This window comes from Podarcis tiliguerta (assembly GCF_965153285.1).
Source record: "Podarcis tiliguerta genome assembly, chromosome: 10".
Classification (NCBI taxonomy): domain Eukaryota; kingdom Metazoa; phylum Chordata; class Lepidosauria; order Squamata; family Lacertidae; genus Podarcis; species Podarcis tiliguerta.
The window spans coordinates 59,822,274-59,839,166 of NC_139543.1; the positions used below are offsets into that span (position 1 = coordinate 59,822,274).

The 16,893-nt window shown below is 42.9% G+C and overlaps 1 protein-coding gene and 1 long non-coding RNA gene across 2 annotated transcripts in view; one reads left to right on the top strand and one right to left on the bottom strand.

Moving 5' to 3' along the window:
- LOC310659326 overlaps nucleotides 1–16,893 on the top strand; it is a 192,378-nt gene that overhangs the window by 158,986 nt on the left and 16,499 nt on the right. The window lies entirely within an intron of this gene.
- Nucleotides 1–16,893, bottom strand: part of LOC310659079 (1-phosphatidylinositol 4,5-bisphosphate phosphodiesterase zeta-1-like) — a 52,148-nt gene that overhangs the window by 10,988 nt on the left and 24,267 nt on the right. Inside the window, exons 8-10 of the mRNA XM_083402061.1 lie at nucleotides 15,522–15,678; nucleotides 12,676–12,792; nucleotides 587–759 (exon numbers count right to left, since the gene is read on the bottom strand). Coding sequence (XP_083258187.1) covers nucleotides 587–759; nucleotides 12,676–12,792; nucleotides 15,522–15,678 — 447 coding nt within the window. The remainder of the gene's footprint in view (nucleotides 1–586; nucleotides 760–12,675; nucleotides 12,793–15,521; nucleotides 15,679–16,893) is intronic.

Sequence of the window (16,893 nt, forward strand, 5' to 3'; positions counted from 1 at the left end):
TTAACTATAGGCCGCCTTTCACTGCGAAAAATAACAAGGTAGTTTACAAAATAAAACCAGTATAACACAATAACAATAAAACATTACGCAGAATATCAAGGGTTTGGTAAAGTCAGTATTAAGGATCTGAGCTTGGGAGTGCCCATGAAAATAGTTCAATATCTACCAAGCTGCAGAACACCTGCACCATAGGTGCCCATCATATATTTAAGTGGAGTTCATTATACAATGTGGGGGCTAACACAAAGAAGGCCCTCCTTCGAGTGTCTCTACTAGATGCCTAGAAGGACCTCATCTGACAACCTAAGTGAACAAGCTGGTCTAGGTAGAAGGGTCCTCCTCCTCAGATAACCAGGTCCTAAGCTGTGCAGGACTTATATGTCAACAACAAAATCTTAAACTCAGCTCGGCAACAATAATGCTGCCAATTGACACAAATCAGCTATCGGGTACAGGTTACTTGAAGTGCTTATCACGAGCTAAGGTGGAAAATACAGAGATAGTATTAGTATTTATTTGCAAAAAAAAAAAGCACAAGTGGTCTGGCAAATTAGATAAAAGAATGCTATCAACAAAATGAACTGACCTTTATAGTAAGAAGCACTGGTTGACAGTTTGTAGATATAGCATATGGAGTAAATTGTGTGTCTTTATTTCTTAGATATTCTGGTTTTAGTAAATAGCCAGAACCACCATTATCCAAAAATTTCCCAGTTTGAAGATCCATTTGCAGTCCTGCTGTTTGGAAATTTAAGGCCACTGTATGAAAAAGCAGAATGTTCAATTACAGAAAGGTAGACAGCAGGAGGCTACAATTTAAATATATATATTTACAATATCCACCCTGCAAGCTGCTTGAATATACACACCACAGTAACTCCAGCTCTGGATTCAAAGCACTTGAGTAGATACAGCTATTATGGTGTCTTCTTAGAAGGTTTTCCATTTTTAAAATAAGCATATTATGAACAAACTAGCCAATCTCAGACTGAGTAGAGCAAATCAGTAGGACATTAAGAGGATCAGGCTGGAATTAGCTGATCAGGCTGCCTTAGTTGACGGCACTTTGAAAGAGGGATCATAGCTCATGGTTATGTAAATTCATCCAATGCTTTTTGTTTTGCAAACCCAGGTATATTGCAAGGCTGTGGGTGAAATTTTACTGCGGTGCAGTAACAAGGCTACAACTTTTATTGGCAGCAGTGCCTTAGCAGTTTGGCTTCACATATGGCAAGGATCAATTCATCACCTAGCTCATCTACTGTATGATGTGAATGCCCCACCCTTAGTCCATGTGCTGGGTAGTTAATACACATTTTGCTGCTGCTTCTTTTTCCTTTTTTTACAAAATTGCTTTTATTTGTTAGCTTCTTTTTAAAAAAATGCTTTGTAGTTTTACTGCCTCCAGAGGTCCTTCCCTCCCCCAAATGTATGAAATGGAAGGCAGCTCTGATTTGTTTGTTCAAACACTCATTTTTGCCTTCATAAACCAGTATGTGCAAACTCCATCTATAACAATTTTTCTGCTTATTGCGGGCAGCAGTGCTCCAAAAATATGACCAATCTTTCAAAATTATGGAAGAGTGGCAGCCATTCCTCTCTGGAATTCCCAGTTATTAAAATTCTCTGCATGTCTCTATTGTATGGAATTGCAACAGATGAACAAGAGCGATGTCGGCTGCAATCCTAAACACACTTACTAAGGAGTAAGCTTTGTTTGTTTGCTTTAGAGGATTTGAAATATTCAAGGCAAACCCTCCCAAGGCAGGTTACAAAGATAATTAGCTTCATATGGATAGCAGGAACATGATGCTTCCAAATAATTTATAGAACAGCCCAGCTGCAATTATTCCAGCCCAGGTCCTCAATGACAATCTTTTTACCCATCCACTCATAATCTCTCCTGTCCTGCCTATCCACAGAAGTTGCTTCCAGCTATCAGGCATTGCCCCACACTGGTTCCACTTCTCTAGTAAGGGTGGTCCAGTGCCTCAGTTTGTGGAAGTTTTGTTCTAACGATGAAAAGATTTGGGGATTTGGGTGGGAATGGCTAGACCACCTTTCTGTTTTCCAAAACCTTTGAGGTCTACGTAACAGTGGTGATGGAGAGGAAATTAGATTCAGTTCACATGTAAAGGCAAATGTACCTATTCAACACTTTCTGAAACAATATGCAAACTGAAACACAGCCGTCCATTGAAACTCAAACTTCCCTGAATTTCGCAATGTATTATTATTATTTTATTATTATTTATTTGATTTCTATACCACCCTATACCCGAAGGTCTCAGGGCAGTTCACATAAAATATCAAATACATAAAATCAAAACATAACCAACAACCCAGCAGAACCCCCCCCCCCAAAAAAAAAAAAAGAGCCAGCATTTTTAAAGAGGGTATGGGATGTAGATCAAGTCAGGCAAAGGCCTGGTTGAAAAGGAACATTTTTGCCTGGCACCTAAAGGTGTATAGTGAAGGCGTCAGGCGAACTTCCCTGGGGAGAGCATTCCACAGACGGGGAGCCACTGCAGAGAAGGCCTGTTCTCATGTTGCCACCCTCCTGACCTCTCGCAGAGGAGGCACACGAAGAAGGGCCTCAGAAGATGATCTCAGGGTTGGGGTAGGTTCATATAGGAAGAGGTGGTCCTTGAGGTATTGTTGTCCTGAGCCATTTAAGGCTTTATAGGTCAAAACCAGCACTTTGAATTGGGCCAGTATTGAATGTAGTTCTCTAGCCAAATGGTGTGTACAAAAATACATACTATACTAAGGGAAAGGGCCCATAAACTGCACACCTGCGCTATACACACATGCGCTAGGGGCTGTGCCCCTGCTTGTCTTACTGGCCATTCCAGCCTAACCCACTCCCCCTAGACCTTGCTGCCCTCTCAATCACCTAACCTTACAACATGACAATGCCCCCTTCCTCTGGCAGATCACCAACCCTGCCCCATTACACCTCTCTCCTTAAACTGTGGCAGCACCATGTGATGTGGCACAAGTGGGGTTCTGTTGCTCTGCCACAATCCCAACAGCACAGGTAACTCTTGGCATTAGCTGTGGAAGCTGCCCAGAGTGGCTGGGGAAACCCAGCCAGATGGGTGGGATACAAATAATAAATTATTATTATTATTATTATTATTATTATTATTATTATTAGGGCTAAGGGCTCAGTGGCATCAATAATACATCACCAGCCTCAGATGCTCTGATGTGGAAGAGGACCTTGCAAACATTGGCCTCAAACAGCTGACTGCTTTATGGCTTCGTGGAAAATGCATAGATCCAACATGCTAAGACACATTTCTTCACAGGGTGCAGTTCCTTAGTCTGGAGGTAAATTTCATTTTTTAAAAAAAAAAAACCACACCTCATGCTTAGATTAAAACAGTAAAAAAGTAAGTTTTGAAAAATCCATTTACCTAGGTGCATGTACATAAAAATAAATATGTTCCATGTGCTATATAGCAGGACTTTACGAATTTGTACTTTTCAATCAAACTGAAGGGTTAGTTTGGTACCTGCGCACCAATGAATTATGTAGCTCCCAATTTTCTGTATGGATTTTAGAGTTCCATTCAGAGTGGAGATCCCACAGAAATGGAACCACAGTCCATAGCAGAGAACTGCCATAGCTCACTGGTAGAGCATCTTGTTTTGCATGCAGAAGGTCCCAAGCTCAATCAAAGAGGGCTAGGAAACAACCCAAACTGAAACCCTAGGTAAAAAGGTAAAGGGACCCCTGACCATTAGGTCCAGTCGTGGCCGACTCTGGGGTTGCGGCGCTCATCTCACTTTATTGGCCGAGGGAGCCAGCGTACAGCTTCCGGGTTATGTGGCCAGCATGACTAAGTCGCTTCTGGTGAACCAGAGCAGCACACGGAAATGCTGTTTACCTTCCTGCTGGAGCGGTACCTATTTATCTACTTGCACTTCATGCTTTCGAACTGCTAGGCTGGCAGGAGCAGGGACCAAGCAACGGGCGCTCACCCTGTCGCGGGGATTCGAACCGCCGACCTTCTGATCGTCAAGTCCTAGGCTCTGTGGTTTAACCCACAGTGCCACCTGCGTCCCGAAACCCTAGGTAGTCACAGCTATTAAGTGTAGACTAGAGGTGGGGAACACGTGCCCCCCCCCCCCGATTTTGCAGGACTACAATTCCATCCTCCATGGCCATTGACAATGCTAGCTGGGGAGGATGGGAGTTGACAATTCTGAGCTAGATGGAGCAATAGTCTCTGTATAGGATGTTCTGTGAGGTCTAATCATGCCAAAACACTGGGGGAAAGCCTACCTGGAACTCTTGAGTGCCTTTCAGATGTAATTCCCTTGTGCTATGAGGCCTGAAGGAGCTGTAAGAAAACTATGAGCTGCACAGAAAGGACTCCATTCTCTCAGATGCTTCTAGCATGTTTATTCAACCACACAGGGACAAATCTGGTAGCAGGGTTGGTGGAACCCTTACCATGCAGGCTAAGAAACTGCTCAGGTGCTTCTATGTCATTGTATGCACCAATGCAGAGCTTTTTCCAGCCTGAACTCACTGGAAGTCAGTTCCAGCACCTTTCAGGTGGGTGCCATTGCCATTCTAAGAGAACGAGGGAGGTGTTCATAGTAAGTTCTGGCACCTCTTTTTCTAGAAAACTCGCACTGCACCAATGCCATAATAAACATGAAAGTGCCTGTTTATAATTAATTTGGACAGCCTTGGTTTCTGAATTAACTATTCTGCAGAACCCCTAATAAATTTAAATTATGAATTAATTACAAAGCGGAGCTGACAGATCCCACTCACCCTTCAGCGGCTGTTCAGTGTCGAATGAAAGAGAGAGAAAAACAAGATCTGCTCTTCTAATTTAATGATAAGTAGTAAAACCTAATTATAGTAAAAACAACAACACCTGTACTGAAAATATGCTTGACAATCTATGTAAGTTATGTGAAAATGCACCATTCTGTTGTCTAAACATTTTGAATTGCTACACAAGCCCTCTTTGCAGTTTAATCATAAAGCACTGGTCTTTATCTTGAACACAAAACTGTCAGAATTTCCTTTTCTCAGAAGCTCAAAACACTCTCCATTATTTGCTGCTGCAGTTTTGGAAATAAAACAGCACACTGCCTGGAACAGGATATTATAATTCATGGGGAAAAGACAGCACAGTTATCACTGGCATGAAGTAAAATCTTCCCTTGTCTAGGACTGTGGTGCTCCTCATATTGAAAATTCACTAGTCAGCCTAGTAAAGCACAAACATGACACACATAAAATAGATAAATGATTTTGGGTTTTTAAAAAATCAAAGGAACTTGATTGTTTGCCAGAGAGAAATACCGACCCAAAGAGGCACAAGTCATGTTTAAGAGTAATTCAGAAGAGGCTTATTCTCTCTTCCTATGAGATAAATGTAGAGCTACTGACTGCATGCTGTCAACTTCACATTTTATATCTGAGGAAGAAATGTCTGAATTTTAGAGTCCGTGGTTTGTTATGCTGTGTGGGGTGTGTGCGTGTGGATCCTTCTTGGTGTCACTGTTTTGAGTTCTGGATTCTGAACTGGCACCCTTACATGCTGATCTATAACTGATATTTCCGGACTCACTGGAAATTCAGATTTCCCAAAACAATATGCAAACAAAAATGCAGCTATTTTTCAAAATTTGCACTTCTACAAAATTTGCTGCCCTGTGTACAAACATGTGAATATTAGGTGAAAGTGTGCATTGAAAATGCATATATTTGTGAAAACAGCATTATTTAGAACTTTAGAAAGATAGGAAACTGAGAGAAATCAAAAAGAGGTGTAGATAAGCCAGTGGCGTAGCGTGGGGGGTGCAGGGGGGGCCGGCCGCATCGGGCACAACTTCTGGGGGGGGGGGCACTCGCACTCGCAGCTCTCTGCCCCTACCTTGCTCACTCACTCTCTCTCACTGCAGTGCTGGCTGTGCGAATCCGATCCGAGCCGCCGGGTCGCAGCCCACTGTGGAGGGGAGGGTGCCAGGCGTGTGGTGCGGAGAGAGAGTGAGGGACTATCTGGGGGAGGGACAGTGCAGCGGGGGGGGGGCGCAAATTACTTGCCTTGCCCCGGGTGCTGACAACCCACGCTACACCACTGAGATAAGCCCCTGGTCAGTTTGTGCTGATCTACTGCATTTCTAAATATGTGTACTAACAGTGGTGCTGTCAAGGCAGGTCTTTGAGGCAGATATCCAGGGGCCGTACTCAGCAGAATAAGCAGAAGCAGCCCCGAGTGCAGCAGGGCAAGCTAACTATATACTGAAGTAAATGAAGTAATACACATCAGCATCTAACGAGGGCACTTAAAATGCCCAATTTCATCACTGCATATTAATGATCAAATCAGGAGTGCGGGAAGCAGCCTTATATCATCAGTCCATCTAGATCAGGATTGACCACACAAGGTGTGGGAAATCTTTAGCCCTCCAAATGTTTCTAAGCTATGCTTCCCATCAGCACAAGCAAATATGGCCAGCTGTGGTTCAGCAACATCTGGAGGGCCAAAGATCCCCCCCACACACACACCTAGCCTGCCCTGAGTGGCAGAGCTCTCCAGGGTTCAACATGGGAACATTCCCAGTACTGCACGGAGATGCTGGGGTTTGAATCAGGGGCCTTCTGGGTGCAAATCAGAGGTTTCTGCTACTGAGCTATGGCCCTTCCCTAAACACGCAAGGAATTTAGCCCCACTGAACAGAGTGGGACTCACTTCCAAGTAAACATGCATAGGGAATGTATTGTCATCATTAACTTTCAATGTAACTGTTATAGGTAAGAATGATGGTGGGTGCGGGGAGCGAAGATCTCAGATGAGGCATATGGAAGGGCATATGCTTTGTGAGATTTGGCAGAAATTATGTAAGCAGCCGCAGTGTCAAGAAAAGTTTGGACTAATTACATTTTATAGCTATAAAGTCATTTTCATCTGCAAAGTTAAAGGTCTCGGTTACTTTAATGTTTTTAATTACATTCCTTTTTCCCGTTTAACTGCAAATGTTGGTGCCTCCGCTGCAAAAGCATTTTTAAAGTTATTATAAATCATTCATTGCCATTTCCCAATTACACCTGAAAACGCATTTCCACCAGGATCCTTTGTATATGGGGGGTGGGAAAGGAATATCTGTGGGGTGGGGGGACTGCTCATTAAAAGAAATCTAAGCTGGGGTTTTACTGAAATGGGCAAATCAATCTGATATTCACACTTTGGCCTAAAAGAACTTCCTGAAAGAGACCGGGGAGATGTTTTTAATATCATCTAAAATGCATTGTGTTTTTGACAGCACACTGCCTTTAGTCAGCTTCATTATTCCCTGTTGCCAAAGTAGGCCTTTAATACATTAATTAAGGAAATATGATAGCAAAACCCTTAAGATTGTCAGGAAGACTCAAGGGGAAGTTTAATACCTGAAATCATTTTGGCTCCTTATTAATTACCTAGACTGGATTTCAAGATCACTGTGTCCTCTAAAAAGTCTGTAGCATACACACACACACACACAGAGTGAGGGGGGGAGTATTTGATCCTCTGCCAAATTTGCCCGTTTGCTCTCTGACGAAGAAATGACCAGTCCATAATTTTAATGGTAGGTTTACTGTAGCTGTGAGAGACAGAATAACAACAGGAAAACCCCCAGAAACCCAGAAGACAAAAGTCAGAGATAGATGTGCATTATAATGAGTGAAATAAGTATTTGATCCCTTTGCAAAAGATGACTTAGTACTTGGTGGCAAAACCCTTGTTGGCAATTACAGAGGTCAGAGGTTTCCTGTAGGTGGCCACCAGGTTTGCACATATCTCAGGAGGTATTTTGTCCCACTCCTCTTTGCAGATCCTCTCCAAGTCAGTAAGATTTCAAGGCTGATGTGTAGCTACTCAAACCTTCAGCTCCCTCCACAGATTTTCAATGGGATTAAGGTCTGGAGACTGGCAAGGCCACTCCAATATCTTAATGTGCTTCTTCTTGAGCCACTCCTTTCTTGCCTTGGCCATGTGTTTTGGGTCATTGTCATGCTGGAATACCCATCCTCAACCCATTTTCAATGCCCTGGCTGAGGGAAGGAGGTGCTCACTCAAGATTTGACGATACATGGTCCCATTCAGCGTCCCTTCAATGCAGTGAAGGTGTACTGTCCCCTTAGCAGAAAAATACCCCCAAAGCATAATATGTCCCCCTCCATGTTTGATGGTGGGGATGGTGTTCTTGGGGTCGTAGGCAGCATTCCTCCCCCTCCAAACACGGCAAGCTGAGTTGATGCCATAGAGCTCAATTTTGGTCTCATCTGACCACAACACTTTCACCCACTTCTCCTCTGGGTCATTCAGATGTGCATTGGCAAACTGCAGACGGGCCTGTACATGTGCTGTCTTGAGCAAGGGGACCTTGTGGGCTCTGCAAGATCTAAGTCCTTCACAGAATAGTGTGTTACCAACTGTTTTCATGGTGACTATGGTCCCAGCTGCCCTGAGATCATTGACAAGTTCCCCCTGTGTAATTCTGGGCTGCTTCATCACCGTTCTGATGATCATTGCAACTCCACGAGATGAGATCTTGCATGGAGCCCCAGACCAAGGGAGGTTGACAGTTATTTTGTGTTTCTTCCATTTGAGAATTATTGTATCAACTGTTGTCACCTTCTCACCAAGCTGCTGGGCAATAGTCTTGTAGCCCAGTCCAGCCTTGTGCAGGTCTACAATCTTGTCCCTGACATCCTTGGACAGCTCTTTGGTCTTGATGGCTAGTTTGGAATCTGCTGGATTGATTGCTTCTGTCAACAGGTGTCTTTTGTACAGGTACTGTAACGAGCTGGGATTACAGGGGAACCTTCAGCCTTCCAGACATTAAGGACATAGGAAGCTGTCTTATACAGAGTCAGACCACTGGTCCATCTGGTTCAGTATTGACTATGCTGACCACTATCAGCACTCCATGGTTTCAAGCAGGAGATAATCCCAACTCAACCCAAGACCTGCAAGCAAAGCAGATGTTCTACCACTGAGCCACAGCTCTTCCTGTTGCTGAACTACAAGTGCCCTCAATCCCAGGCGGAATGGAAGGAAGTTGGCCAGGGATGATGGGAGTTCAGCAACATCTAGAGAGCCAAAGGTTCCCCACACCTACTCTAACAGGAGACAGTGGGCCAGGTTCTCTTCTGCAGCTTTACTAAGCAGCTGCAAACATGATTGTGGATGCAATAAAATTCCAAGGCTGGCGACAATTTTGGCAACTAGTCCAACTCTAGCTCCAGCTCCACAGAGTTGGGGGTCTTGGATTTATTTGGAAAACATTCTGAGAGCTTCCATTTCACACATTCTATCCAAGAAGACCCCAGGACTGGTCTGGGGCATCTACATTCTCATGAGCTCAGCCCCTAGACTTCTAATATTTTTAACGGGTAAGTATATAGGTAGTAATGATCAGGGGCAGGTAGAGTCTCACGCTCTCATTTTGAAATGTTGCCTCCTGACTGTGGGGTGTGAATGTTCAGACTGACTCTTTTAATAGTTAAATAAAAAGAATATGTACGCCAAATGTTACACGTATGCTGCAAAAGATAATATCTAAGCTCATAATGCAGGGTCATGCCTAAAACAGTCATGCCACATATTGGTCATGCTTAAAATGGTTGCCGCATGTAACTCCAATGTAACATTTTTACTCCAATGTTATTTTCAAAAACAAAAACTCAACAAAGTGAGTTATATTATTTTAAGACTTCATTCAAAAAAGAACCAAACCAGAACCACATTGAAAATGGCTCTGCTTCATCAGGCTTTGTTTTGGGGGGGGGGAAGCAGCAGCAAAAAACATCGTACACAAAATAAACACTTTAATCCACTCACATGCATAGTTTTGAGATTTAGTCTTGGAAAGAAAGGGTCGTGAACTTTTTGCTTTCCCAGACTCATATTCCTTGGGAATCCTCAGATTTATTTATTAGCCCCTCCCCTGCACAGGGAGTAAACATGTGCTTATAGAAACTGTGAAGCTTGAGTTGGTCATTTAAAAACAATAATTCATGATTCTCTTTGCTTAAAAGGAAACCCAGACAGCCGAGGTAGGACCTGGTGTACTGGGCATCCTTCTAAATGTCCTGCTGAATTTCACTAGGCATATTTCAAGCTGACCTTATACCTAGTATAACTTCTCCGAGTCAGGGCCAAATAAGACACGACTCTCAGGTCCACGATTAGGATCTCATCTTGGGTTGTTGTTGCTGTTGTTCTTGTTTTTAAGTAGCCACAGTGAAGTTGTAGGGGTTTGGGACTGTGCGAGGGTAGGTCAAGCCTTTCCCCTCACACAATTTTCCTGATCGAAATTGCCCCTCCCGGAGCCGCCATTTGCTTCACAGGGGCAACTTATAGGTATAATGTGGGTATCTTTAAGTTTCTCCATCAGACCAATAATACCTTGGAGGGAGAGAAAAAGGTGCAGAGGAAAAGGGTTAACCCCACTCCCTTCAATATTGCAGTCCCAATCTGATTTAACTCACCCCATATCTGCCATTTTTAAAAAAGAAAGAAAATAAATTTTGTGGGAGATCTCTCACGACGCAGCTAGTTATGCCCTCAGACCCACAGCTAAAATAAAGGTTTTCCCTCCTCTCAGGGTTTCTTTCCTCTAAAAATGGCTGTAATTCTGCAAACACTGGAGATTTTCCCATCCTCCCTCTTGTGTACATGTGCTGTCTTAGAACTCACAGCCTGAACATTGGAAATAGATAATATTGGGGAGATCTTGTGACTATAAGAGTTCCATGTGAAAGTCTGATCTTCCGTTTCTGGCAATAGCTTGTGGACTGGACTGTTAACTGTTCATCTATAAACAGCTGGGATGCATTGCGCTGTTACATGGAACATTAATATCTCTAACTTAGAATCATAGAACCATAGAGTTGGAAGAGACCACAAGGGCCATCGAATCCAACCCCCTGCCAAGCAGGAAACACCATCAGAGCACTCCTGACATATGGTTGTCAAGCCTCTGCTTAAAGACCTCCAAAGAAGGAGACTCCACCACACTCCTTGGCAGCAAATTCCACTGTTGAACAGCTCTTACTGTCAGGAAGTTCTTCCTAATGTTTAGGTGGAATCTTCTTTCTTGTAGTTTGGACCCATTGCTCTGTGTCTGCTTCTCTGGAGCAGCAGAAAACAACCTTTCTCCCTCCTCTATGTGACATCCTTTTATATATTTGAAGATGGCTATCATATCACCCCTTAACCTCCTCTTCTCCAGGCTAAACATGCCCAGCTCCCTTAGCCATTCCTCATAAGGCATCGTTTCCAGGCCTTTGACCATTTTGGTTGCCCTCCTCTGGACACGTTCCAGTTTGTCAGTGTCCTTCTTGAACTGTGGTGCCCAGAACTGGACACAGTACTCCAGGTGAGGTCTGATTTTGATAACATGATTTTGATAACATTAAATGACTATTTAGCATTGCTACAGTTACACTACGGATGCAACTATATACATACACACACACACACACACACACACACACCTGTGAGTAAATCCCATGGCACCCAGTGGGCTTACTTCTAGTAGACATGCACATGACTGCACTGCATTTGTGTGAAAAGTTCCTTTCATTAATGCTAAGGCAATACCTCAAAAAGCATTTTGAATTCTACAACCTTTTTTTTTTCTTATTTCTTACTGTGTCAGATAAATGCAATGCAGACAATAACACTTTATTTAAATAATCACCGTGCATTTTCCTCTAGTGCATATATCACTGCTTTTCATTTTACTTCATAAATAAAAGAAAATAATTGTATAGCTGTACTAACCCAGTTGTTTCCAACCTACACTGCAGTTGCGTGTGGGAGGCATACTAATTTTTGCTGAGTGTAAGGTTCTATTGTATATGTTTTGCTACATTAGAAGGCTTGTCTTTCAGGGGCCTTGCTATTCCCAAAAGTGTGATTTGATTCTACAATTTACCCATGCCAATTTCCTCACTGCACGCCATGTTCCTGTTTTAACATTTACGGATGCGATAGCTAAATACTGCGTGTGAGATATCTGTCTGTGATCTGTCTCAATATCAGCAAATCTTCAGTTACAACAAATGTTAGCGACAACAAAGGAGGGGCATAGATTTAGACAGACAGCTCAATACATGACTCACTCTTTGCTCTATACTGTGAAGCATGCAGCAAGACAGGAGCGGCTATAATGGGTGGAGAAGCAGGTGGGACCTGGAGTCAGGATAGTATGTAAAAGAGGCAACAGCAGAAACAGGTTCTCTCACCTACTCCATGGACAGCAAGCAAAGAAGAGCAAACGTCTACATGGGGAAGGCCAAAACACTTGCACTCTTTTACTGGAACTCAGGTGTCTCCAGTGATCTGAGTGTAGCAGGAAGAGGCTGGGGATGTCTGGGCAATGCTTCTGAAGCTAGATACATAGACTAGTCCAGTCACTTCATCAGCAGTCCACAGAAATAACTCCACTGATTTGAATGGGAATTAAGCACCCTTTCTTTGTGTTGTATCCAAGTTGTGCAAGAACAAAAGGTTGAAAAGGAATCCATACTGACAATCTTTCACAGGAGTGAAAAATTCTTGTAATGAAATGTCAAGCCTTGCGCCATACATAAGCAAGAAGACATGTTCTGAACGACAATAACAATGACGACAACTTGAAATCACCTACCTATCTGACACCCAACGTTCCAGAATTCTTGAGGGTTATAATTGGAAGAGTTGGCCCGAGTTCCTTTTGGGTATATTCTTGTAAGAAATCTGACGGTATGCTGAACAAATTCATTAGCTACAAGACATTTTTTAATTCATGTTATTGGTACACAATAGCCCAACCAATTGAAAGCAATGTTTTTTTAAAAAAAATATCTGTTTGAGTACACATGCACATTTAAAATATTCTGATGTGTATTGATGTGGCTGTTCATTTTGTCATAATCTGCTCCTTTACCTTAATTGTTAATGCCCTGGAGGGATGGGGGAGTACAAAGTTATTATAAAAAAAATCCATATATTTATTAGCTATACTTATATTAGCTATAAAAACATTATTTATGTAAATCAAATGGTGTGATCACTAAAAGTGAAGAAATTGGATGAATATTTGTCCCATATTTTATTTATCAGGGCCTTTAGGCACCAGGCAAAAACTTTCCCCTGTAACCAAGCCTTTGGCCTTGAACTATCTGTCTGTCTTTTAGAAATGGGTGGAATGTTTTTAATGTATTTCTTTTTCTTCTTGATTTTGATGCATCTATGGGGTGGGTTTTGTTTGTTTGTTTGTTTGTTTATTTGTTTGTTTGTCACTCTTGGTTGCCCTGGGCAAGATAGAGCAAAGAACAAATTCAATATGTAATAATAATTATGATTATGATAATAAAGGTAAAGGTAAAGGTACCCCTGCCCGTACGGGCCAGTCGTGTCCGACTCAAGGGTTGTGCGCCCATCTCACTTAAGAGGCCGGGGGCCAGCGCTGTCCGGAGACATTCCGGGTCACATGGCCAGCGTGACATCGCTGCTCCGGCGAGCCAGAGCCGCACACGGAAACGCCGTTTACCTTCCCGCCAGTAAGCGGTCCCTATTTATCTACTTGCACCCGGGGGTGCTTTCGAACTGCTAGGTTGGCAGGCGCTGGGACCGAACGACGGGAGCGCACCCCGCCGCGGGGATTCGAACTGCCGACCTTTCGATCGGCAAGCCCTAGGCACTGAGGCTTTTACCCACAGCGCCACCCGCATCCCTTGATTATGATAATACTGTGGCCCAATTATTTGTTATTCACTTATTTAACAATGTTCTTAAACTAGCAGCCATTTTGAAGAAAAAAGGCAGCCATGAAGCCCCAATCTGGAACATCTTCCCGATGCAGATTAGGGGCTCACACCCATTTCCTGCTGACCCTCCCTCTCTATACCTGCTACCTGCCCCTGAAATGGCTGTTTACTGCAAAAGGAATGCAAAAGGAACTTAGCAGCATTGAGGGAATGAGTGTGAGGCCCTGATCCAGATGAGGAGCAAGCTCTGAATAGTGAGCTCACAGCTGCTGACCCCCACCCCAAGTAAAATTCAAGCACCCATTGCCCCCAAAATGCATCAATTAAATAACATGCAGTTTGGTCTGTACCTGATATATTTCTGTTTCTGGGGACTTTACGTCCAACACAGTAGAAACAGGTCTTATGAATCAAGAGACAGTCACAGGCTCAAAGCCATTATTTCATCCTTACTGCATCCTACTTAGGCACAAATCACTTCCCACCCCCTTTTTCTGGTGTGGTGTTACATTTGATCATTCCTAGTCCTGATTGAAATGTACCTGGTTCAATCTGGTCATGAACTTACCTTGGAAACCCTGATGAAAACAGTACCCTCTGTATAAATCGAGAAGCGTATTCAGGCTTATTTTAATCAGGGTTACCAAGGGACAAATTATGCCAAACCAGTTTAGAGAGTGAGTGGGAGTTTTTGTTCATTTGTTTGGGGTTTTTTGTCCCACCACTTCCCCCAGGAAAACCCGCTGTTTACCACTCAGTCTGAACAAATGTCTTTACTATAAGATAATTTTTATTAATTTACAACAAAAACAAAACATACATTGTTTTCACATTCAAATTCTTCCAAATCTTTCTTTTTGAACTTCCTTCAGCTTTTCCGTAAATCTTTCGTAGTCATTATTAATTTACGCATTTCCTTTGTTTATATTGTCATTGCTTGAATCTTTTTCCTCTATTCCCTTTTAACAATACCTCTCACATTTTCACAGTGCTCTTTTAAAACCCTCTAGCGTTATTTGGCCCTCACTTAAACTCTCCAGATATTCAACAAATTTTCCCCAGTCCTCTGTAAACTTTTGGTCTCTTAAATATCTAATCTTCCCAGTCATCTTATCCAATTCAGCATAGTCTAACAACTTCAGTCTCCAGTCTTCTATTGTCGGTATTTCCTGTTGTTTCCATTTCTGAGCCAGCAACACCCTTGCAGCCGTCACTGCATATTGGAAAAACTTACTGTCCTTTCTCTTAATCTCCTTTCCTAGAATACCTAAAAGAAAGACCTCTGGCTTCTTTGTAAAAGTATATTTTAGAATCTTTTTCAGTCTGAACAAATGTCAATCCACGGAAAACCCAACTGACGTATTTTCTGCAGAGAGAGGCAGAAGGGAAGATACACTCCTGTATCCCAGGCCAGGCTCAACTCTGCCTGGACTGGATCCAAGCAACACTGGATGGCGGAACAAAATTGCAGTCACTTACCCGAGATTTTTTTATTATTATTTTAAACAAAAACAAAGAAAACCCTGCAAGCTTCCACTTACTGATATTTTTCTCTTTTCGTATATTTTTGGCTTGGATGAAATGTAGCTAACAGCCAATCAACACAAACCTTTAGCCACTCAACTCATGCAGAGCGCTGAATCAACGCTCCAAACATCTCACTGCCTGCCAGCTGGTGACAAGCTGCCTCATAAAGTTTATTGACAGTTCAGAAGGCTTAGGCAAGAGAAAACAGCAACATTACCTGCGAGTTTTGCCAGCTTTCGGGCTTTTAGCTCACCAATTGAATTGTTTTCATAAAAAAACTGCTTTTCTCTGGAGTCTTCAAAGCTTACAAACTTCCGAGATTTGGTATAAATCACAAGTTCTGACAGTGCCAAGGCAATCTTTATTTTCTTCATCTATAAATAATATGGGAGATGACTGAAGGTTTGTTAATATTTTTTTTAAAGATACTATCTCAGTTTCAACTGAGATGTCAATTTCTGTTGAAAGCACACCAGGAAAGGGGTTCTATTCAATGTCAATCACACTCTGAGTTAAACTCATTAAAATTAAATAACGAAACAAAACTAGGTCCATTAATTTCAATAGGTCTACTCTGAGTAGAATTCAGTTGGCTGCAACTCATAGTCAAATCACTATTCATATATGTTTTCTACCTTCATTGCTCAATGCAGCATACATGGATTCCCTTCTCTTTATCTTCACAGCAACCCTAAGAAGTAGTCTAGACTGAAAGATAGTGACTTAGCCTAGCCAACTTCATGAGTAGGGATATAAACATGTTTTCCCAATCCCATTCTGAAGCTGCATGCACACCACAGGTGCCAACTCCCTGGGGCCCTGGGTGCCCGAGCACCCACAAAGTTCCTCATGAAGGGGCCGGACACCCATGAATTTCGGTACCAGGACCATGCACACTGCATGGCACCCACACCCACAGGCACCCACAGTCACAACCATGTTGGCATTACTGATACACACTATACATTTTAAAGCACATTTCCCCTCGACAAGAATCCTAGGGACTATCGTCTGCTAAGGGTGCTGAGTACTGCAGTTCTGCTAGAGGTAAACTACTATTCTCAGGATTTTTAGGGGTGGGGGGGATGTTCTTTAAATATATGGTGTCTAACTACAATACCGCACCGAAGATCTGTAAAACAAGATTTGCATCCTTTCTGTGTAACACTTAATGGTTAAACTATACAATATGGAACATACTGATTAAGGCTGCAGACAGTTGTTTGCAGGAAGTGCAGGTAGTTGGCACCTGTCGTATCTTGACAGGGGATACTGTTTCACAAAATAGGGGCAACCACACTGAAAGCCCTGCTCCGAGTTACTGTGGAACAGGCATCCTCTAGCTTCAGACTTAAGGAGAAGCTCCCCTGCAAAACACACTGAACTACTGAAAATAGAAGGGGGAAGGCAGTCTCTCAAGCAACCTGGCCATGTGCTGCAAAGACTTTATACATTTGCAGCAGAGCTTTGAACTTGGCTCATGGGACATGGGTGGCGCTGTGGGTAAAAGCCTCAGTGCCTAGGGCTTGCCGATCGAAAGGTTGGCGGTTCGAATCCCCGTGGCGGGGTGCGCTCCCGCTGTTCGGTCC